The sequence below is a fragment of the Carcharhinus amblyrhynchos genome, chromosome 3 (assembly GCF_965287045.1).
Source record: "Carcharhinus amblyrhynchos chromosome 3, sCarAmb.v2.hapA, whole genome shotgun sequence".
Taxonomy (NCBI): Eukaryota; Metazoa; Chordata; class Chondrichthyes; order Carcharhiniformes; family Carcharhinidae; genus Carcharhinus; species Carcharhinus amblyrhynchos.
The window spans coordinates 55,946,036-55,954,193 of record NC_137326.1 but is presented as its reverse complement, the minus strand read 5'-3'; the positions used below and the strand labels follow the sequence as shown (position 1 = coordinate 55,954,193).

Below are 8,158 nucleotides of genomic sequence, written 5' to 3'. Positions count from 1 at the left end.
CTAGATTACCCTCAATCCCATACATCTGCATTTTCTGCAGAAGCCTACCATGGTGAACCTTATCAAACGCCTTACTAAAATCCATATATACCACGTCAACTGCCTTTCCCCCATCCACCTCTTTGGTCACTTTCTCAAAAAACTCAATAAGGTTAGTAAGGCACGACCTACCCGCTACAAAACCATAGTTTTGTAGATAGTAACACTATCTATTGACATAATCCTTTAAGTTTTCAGAAAACTCTTTCTTTCAATTTTTTCATTGGATATAAGGTTCACAGTGAAGGCCAGCATTTGTTTCCCATTCCTAATTGCTTTTAAATCAACTGAGTGGCTTGCTCAACCATTTCTGAGGGCAGTTAAGAGTCAAGCACACTGCTGAGAGTTTGGAGTCACATGTAGACCAGACCAGATTTCCTTCCTGAAATAAAGGACATAGCAAACTCAGATGGGTTTTTACAACAATCAATGAAAGTTTCATGCTCACTTCACTAAGACTAGTTTTATCTTCCAGATTTTATTAACTGAATTTAAATTCCACCAGCTGCTGTCCCTAGAACATGAGCCTAGGCCTCTGGATTACTAATCCATTGACATCACCATCTTCCCCCCAAAATTCAGGCAACAAGTCCTTTAAAGAGCAGATCCTCATTTTGAAGAGCAGGATGTCAAGAAAGTCCTCATATACATCAGTAATATTAAATCAGTTTATTGAACACTTCCATTTAAACCAGTGAGTCAAAGAGCCACAGGAAGCAGGCACTAAATATTTAAAGCAGATGGCTTAATTTCTATTCTTTTGTAATGAGGTTTTTAAAAGAGCTCACATTATACAACTCCTTTAGTTTACAGTTTGAATTATTCCTTGTAACAAAATATTGATGAAAATGGATTGCAGCCAAAGACTCATTTACAGAGACTTGAACACTGCATTCAGACTAGTTTGTAGGGCGAGAATGAACTTTCAAATACTAGTGTTGCAGGTACAAGCTAGGGTGCACAAAGCCAGTACTAGAATGGATCAATTCCCCACAGGGCGTCCCTTCTGAGTTTTGAAGCTGGAAACTTAAGTCACTAATTTAAAAAAAATTGAGCCATTTAAAAAAATTTTTTTGAAGAGATTTGGAGGCATTTTAAATTGTCAAGACAAATCCAGGGCATGTAGCAAAAGGATTCTGGTCTGGGTAAAAGATTTGGTGGTTAGGAACATTTAGTGGAGAAACAGTGTAGTGTCATTGCATAGCAACTTTTCTCCCCCGCTTCTTAGGGTTAACTGATCAGTGGCTAACCCACTCCATATTCTCGCTACACTATTCTGAAAGGGGATGGCCAGGAGCAATTCAGGTACAACCCTTCCTTCCAGTTTGCTTGTTCTTCATTAAGGGAAATTCCTCAGAGGAAAAAAAACCAAACAAGCTCATTGCCTGAACACTATTGTGTAGTTCTATGCTGTAGTTCGGACGCATTGGCCATCATGTTGTCTAAACATTCCTAATATACCATCTGTTGCTGGAGGTCAGTTATTGCAGGATGACAAGACAAGCTAATGGCTTGTGTCAAGTGTACAACCACAGGCTGTGACTACTTTACTGGCTTAATCACCTCAGACACACGTTTATCGCTGCACCTGCCTTTTGATCAACTGACCAGGCAAACAGCACTTCCTTACTGCCCCCTACAAGACACTCCGAACGAATCTTCTTTACATGGCATTGACAACAGGAATTGCAGCAATATATTTTTCCTCCCAAACAGTACTGGGCTCCAGGACACAAAATATCTAATTTCTTTTGTTTCCAGTTTTTTGTAATCCATTTTATTTTGACAAATATACAATTGAGGACATCATGGCTGTGATACTTCTTTGCCATTCACTGCTCATTTTGCTGGCCCTCTGTGATGCTCGTCACTGATCCCTGGCCTTTGTTCACATCACTGATGCAAACCCACTGGCCTTCCACTGACTCCTTCCACAAGCTGACCTGCATAAACAAATTAGAAAAGAGAGTGATGGTAAAATTATGTTACGATAAAAATCAGATTTTACAAAGTACCTTTGTTAAAACAGTTGCAAGATTACCCTTCCTGTAAGAACCATTTAGAACCACAAATGCAGAAATGCAGTTGAGGGGGAATGATAAAGCAGGAAACTATTTTTTGTTAATTAACTCTCAGGCAAGATTGACATTTATTCCCCATCTCTGAAGCCCTTCACTAAGTTGCTTCTCAGGGGCAACCATGTTTGTGTGGGACTGAAATCACGACTACCAACTGAGAGGTTTCCTTTACTAAATTACATTAGTGAACCTATTGGTTAAATATGACAATCCAAACAGCTCATGGTATTTATAATCCGTACAGGCTTTCTACTTCCCAATTTAATTGGGGATTTTAGAAATATAGGAAGAAGAATGGGTTAGTTAGCTCCTCAAGCCTGTCAGTCAGCGAGATCATGGCTGACCTGGGATCTAACACCACATGGCCACCTTTGCCCCATATACCTTAGGATTACAAACATCTATTAACCTCAGATTTAAAAGTATCAACAATCAGTTGTGCTTTGTGGAAGAAGATTCTGCACTTCTACAATCCTCCATTTTAAATCTTTTGCTAACTTATTTCCTGACGTTCTGATTCAGTCCCCACCATTGGCACAAACACACACATCTATTGGCCTTCCTTAAAGTAGTGCTGGTTGTTTTTACAATTCAGTGGTTGCTCCAGACATTGTAGGGCATGGGGACGCAAGTAACACGAAGGCCAAAGTGAACAGGGGTTCCTTAGCCTAGAGGACGAATCAGCCCAATTGGTTTTTAATGACAATCTTATTTCTGTGGCCAGTCCACTAATTGCTAGATTTATTGGATTCAATTTCTCAACTTACTTTGGGATTTGAACTTTCAACCTCTGGGTTGCTTGTTCAGCACTATAACCACTACAGTACCATAGCCTTGATTTGTGGACATCATCTGAGTGTCCAGATTAAATTGCAGCCTCATAAATTATGGACAACTGATGTTAATTGATGTAAGGAAGTGCAGTGCTAATTCAAGTAAGGAAAAAAATTGCATTTATATAGCATCATCCACTGCTGTAATGTAGTGAACACAGCAGCTAATTTTCACACAGCAAGGTGCCACAAACAACTGCGACAATGACCAGATCATCTGTTTAAGTGATGTTGGTTGATCGAATGATGTTGGTCTAGACATTGGGTAGAATTCCCCTGCTCTCCTTGAATAGTGTTATGTGATCTTTCACATCTGTCTGCAAGGGCAGCCTTGGCTTAACATCTCACTTGAAAGATGGAACCTCCAATAGTGCAGCACTCATTCAGTGCTGCACTGGAATGTCAGTTTAGATGAGATGTATAAGACTGTGAACCCAAAACAGAGCTGAGCTCTTTCCATGGTCAAATCAGCCAAGGTACTTATCTGGTGGAGTAAGCTAAGCCATAGAGCCTTGAACAAGACCAACAAATTGTGCAAAATAAATTAATCTTGAGTTCTGCATGTCCCAATTCCCAGTGATCCTCTGCTCGAAGCTGTGGAACTGGGCTAGAACACGTACGAGCTTGGCTGTAATGCCCTTAACAGTTGAACGGCCTGACACTTGCTTGGATAAAAATATTAATATTGGAAGCCTATAGACTTAAAGAGTATCCGAAAAGGAACCAACACTCAAAAGAAAAGGACGTTAGAACAAAAATCAAAATACTTCAAAACGACTGACAGTATACATGATGTGAGGGAGAAATACAGTAAATAGTCAGAATTCATAACATCATCTATCAAAATGTGATTATAATTACACCACCCCCTTTATTTTTAGGATAAATATATATATCTGATTTTGTATTTGTGAAAGGCAAAAGGAGTTACTATCTATCTACTTCACAAAGGTTTTATTACTCTATTGTGTGAAAGGACTTTTGTGGAATAGCTAGGAAATTAAATAGAGTATTAAATAAAGCACAGAAGTGTTTTACTGATGAAAATATTCCCGACATCACCAAAGGCTTAAATGTGTGATGTTGGTACAGTAAGATCATAGCAGCCTAATCATCAGTGGAGTACTCAAAGTAACCCCGCTCAGTGAATTGTAGACAGTGTTACAGACCCTCAGGAGTAAATTACAGGCTTGAGTTTCAATCAAGGCATTAAGATGGTTTATATGACATATAAAATAACAGACCCCTGGGAGAGTGCTATGGGCTGGAATTTAAATCAAGGTGATTCAGATTAGATCATGAACCACAGCTTTAAGATTAGATTACCACAGCCAGATCCATCCAGGGTGCATTTAAAAATATATATGCACTATTCCTGTGGGATACAGCAGTAAACCAGACGGGAAAAATATAAAAAGTAAGAAAAGGGCAACTGCAAGGAATGAAGGAAGCAAAAATTCCTTAGAAAAAAGTAGAAATTGAAGGAAGGTATGAAAGTGATTGAAACGAGCGTTTCTGAAAGCACAGAGACAGCTATTTTACGCACATTTCAAGTGCCACCTAGTCATTAAAGATCAGGACAGTGCCTCTTCAGAAATTCAGAGTTTGCACATGCCATTCATTAGGATAGCAAACACGTCCAAAGCAAGCAATTATTACCTTGTTGTCGCCTCCAGAGACAGCTAAGATGTTGCCTGTGATGGACCAGCTGACGTGCCACACTACATCATTGAACTTGTGCAGCAGTTTGTGCGTCCACGTGTTCCCAGCAGGGTCATCACAAATCCAGATGAAAACTCTGCCATCCTGTGGGGCCCAGAGGTTAATCACTGAATCATACAACTTGTATCCAAAAAGGACCTTTAATGTAATAAAACAGCTCCGAGGCATTTGAAGGTAAAACCTGACATCACACCACACAAGGAGATATTAGGATAGATCACCAAAAGCTTGATCAACGAGGTAGATTGTAAGGCATTTGTGAAAGGACAGAGAGTAGAGAAGTTAAGAGAGAGAATTCCAGAGCTTAGGGCCAGGGAACTGAAGCCACCAATGGTAGAGTGTTTAAAATCGGAGCACAGGTATTTAACAGGGGTGTACAATAGAGGGGATGTCAGAGTTTTCTGAAGAATTTATAAAAAGAATGAGAATTTTAAAATTGAATCATTATTTAATCAGGAAACAACATGAGTCAGTAAGCATCAGGATGATGGGGAACAGTACGTGCTGTGAGTTAAGGCATGGCAGCAGAGATTTGGATGACCTCAAATTTACAGAGGATAGAATATAGGTGGTCAGTCAGGAGTGCATGGAATAATCAAGGCTAGAGCGAGCATAGATGTGGGTTAAGGTTGAAAGAGGCTGCTCTACCCATCAAACACATACTGGCACTCTCAAAAAGAAAGCAATTTGTTCCACTTTCCCACATTTTCCCCATAACACCTCAAATTTCTCCTTTCCAAGTATTTATCCAATTCCCCTTTGAAAGCTGTACTGAAACTGTTTTCAGGCAGTATATTCCAAACTATAACTCACTGAGTTTAAAAAAAATCACATCTTTCACCTCTTTTTCCCAATTATCTCAAACCTATGGGTTGCTCTCTTCACTCTGTATTAAATCACATAACTAACAAAAGGATTGCTTTTATGATTAAAGATTTAGAACATGCAAATCTAAACCAGCAGATCAGAGTTTTACATCTCTGATGGCAAGTTAAAGTATTACCAGGTGCAAAACTGAAATCTATAACTGAAAAAGTGAACCAGCATTTCAATAACTATACTTAGATTTCCAGTGCAGTCCTTTTGTTAATATCTGGTATTAAAGCCTGCCATAGAAAGCCTTCAGTCCTGATTTGGGACATCCATTTTCAAATCATGTTTCATCTACTTCTCTTTCTATCCCAACGTCGCCCAGTGTGTTAGCCACTAGCCATATGTGGCTAATTGGAAATCCAGATGTTGTGCATTCAGAAAGTAGAAATAAGTAACAGATAACTGCAATTGTGCATGTGAACTCCACATTCATTCACATGGTGTATGCATGCGAGACCTTTTGGGTGTTTGTGGTCAAAGAATATGAAAAGCAAAAGGGGAGAGTTTTTTGATTATTGATTGCTTTACTGGTTTGTTTGTTCAGTAAGTATGCACATATGAAGTACATTGCCTGCATTGTATAAATTTGCACAAGGTGTTTTATACTAAGACTACCGCATATGGCTAAACAGCAGCCTCCACTGGAAAAAATTAGTGCCAACCTCCTCCACCACTTCACAAACCTAACAGCACGTATCGGTTCCAGCACTTCATATTATTTCAGATTTCCAGCATCTGTATTTTGCTCTGCGTATAGCACACCTAGATGTCCTGCTCCCCAAGGACTACCAGCTCTGTTGCACAAAGCGCCTTTACCTTAGATTTACTGCCGGTGTGTTGAAGCATCTAATGTCTGCTGGGAAACATCCCAGAGGTAAGGGTAGACCCGCTAGCTCAACACTATGTGGAGGTGTTTTAGAGGGCTAGTACAAGAAACAGTCAATTCTCTCAGTCTAGTTTCATCGCAAACCAAAGATAACAGCCCACAGCCGCTGTTTTTATTAACCTTTCTGCATGCTGTGTGATCTGTCTGGATGTGACTACCAACAAAAAGCATTGCAAATATCTTCAAAATGTGAGATATGATCAGTCTGGTTATTCCTTACATTCCACCCTCAAACAAAAAAATTTACAGCAGGCCCCAAATCACTGCTATCATTAGAAGTCGCCTGTTTTGTCCTGTGCTGACTATCCAGATGGTACTGATTCACCACACTTTGCTCATACGTCCCTTATGCACAGAGCTTACCTGGGAGCAGCTGGCGATGGTGCTCGTGGGAAGTCCAATAGATGGAGCCCAGGCGACATCTCGAACCCAGTCACTATGGGCTTCAAGCTTTTGATCCTCCTTCCACTGACCTTCCTCTTCCCTGCAGCAGAAAAAAAACAAACAGTGAGAAATATTTCTTACTTCTTACTAAGTTCAAATCAGATGTGCAAAATATTACAGAATGGAATTTTCTGAGGGAATTATTGAGATAAATTTCATATACAGCATCTTGCATTTACGTAGAGCATTTAATACAGGAAATCATCTAAGTTGCTTCATGGGAAGGTACTTATACACCATCTGAAATGAGCCCAGGGAGACAATTAGGAACAGAAATTTCTTATGTTTGTGGACAAAAGGAGATGGTGAGGTTAGGAAGGGAATTCCAGAGCTGAAGGCACACTCCTCGATGGTGGGATGAAGGGAAAATCAGAAATGCCCACGTAGGAAAATGGGACACAATTTAAAGTCCCACCCATACTGCTTGATATAGCGGCTGAGCTGTACCATGTGAAAAGGTTGCTTGTTGTTAGGCACATTTATCATATTATGTTATGTTAGAGGGAAGATTAGTCTTCAGGTCAGCTTGCTTTGATAAAGTACAATTGATTGCTGGTAGACTGCTTTTAATCCATCACCTCACATCACTCTCCCAACGAACATCAGTCACAGGAAACTTGTGACCAGCAGAATTGCATCCTAGCATTAAAAGGGCAGCATGGTGGCACAGCGCTGAGCAATTCTGCCTCACAGGGCTAGGGTCCCAGGTTCAATTCCTGGCTTGGGTCACTGTCAATGTGGAGTCTGCAAGTTCTTCCCGTGTCTGCGTGGGTTTCCTCCAGGTGTGCCGATTTTCTTCTACAGTCCGAACGATATGCTGGTTAGCCATTGGCCATGCTAAATTCTCCCTCAGTGTATCTAAATAGGCACTGGAGTGTGGTGACTAGGGGATATTCACAGTAACTTTATTGCATTGTTAATGTAAGCCTATTTGAGACACTAATAAATTAACTTAAAAAGTTCAAAATGCTTTTTCTAGACACAATCCTAGTTCAGAAGAATAAAGTTGACAGCTGTGCTGCTAGATTAGTAAACACAATGTGCTCATCATGGTTAACATCTGATTTGCACGTCTGTTTGTGAAATTTCTATGAGTGGTAGACGTTTAACAGTGATATGAATCAACAGAAATAAACTTTTCACTCCAAACTGTAACAATCATGTTATTAACCACTGGCAGCCAATCAGGATGGCATCACTGAGAACCATTTGGTTCATTAATATCCTTCAGGGAAGAAAATCTGAAATCCTTACCTGGTCTGGCCAACATGTGACTCCAGAAC

General features: G+C 40.0%; 1 protein-coding gene across 1 annotated transcript in view; it reads right to left on the bottom strand.

Annotated features, from left to right (window-relative positions):
- Positions 1-693: 693 nt before the first annotated feature.
- sec13 (SEC13 homolog, nuclear pore and COPII coat complex component) overlaps positions 694-8,158 on the bottom strand; it is a 30,521-nt gene continuing 23,056 nt past the window's right edge. Inside the window, exons 7-9 of the mRNA XM_080184132.1 lie at positions 6,795-6,915; positions 4,610-4,756; positions 694-1,982 (exon numbers count right to left, since the gene is read on the bottom strand). Of these exons, the coding sequence (XP_080040258.1) occupies positions 1,872-1,982; positions 4,610-4,756; positions 6,795-6,915 (379 nt within the window). The 3' untranslated portion in view covers positions 694-1,871. The remainder of the gene's footprint in view (positions 1,983-4,609; positions 4,757-6,794; positions 6,916-8,158) is intronic.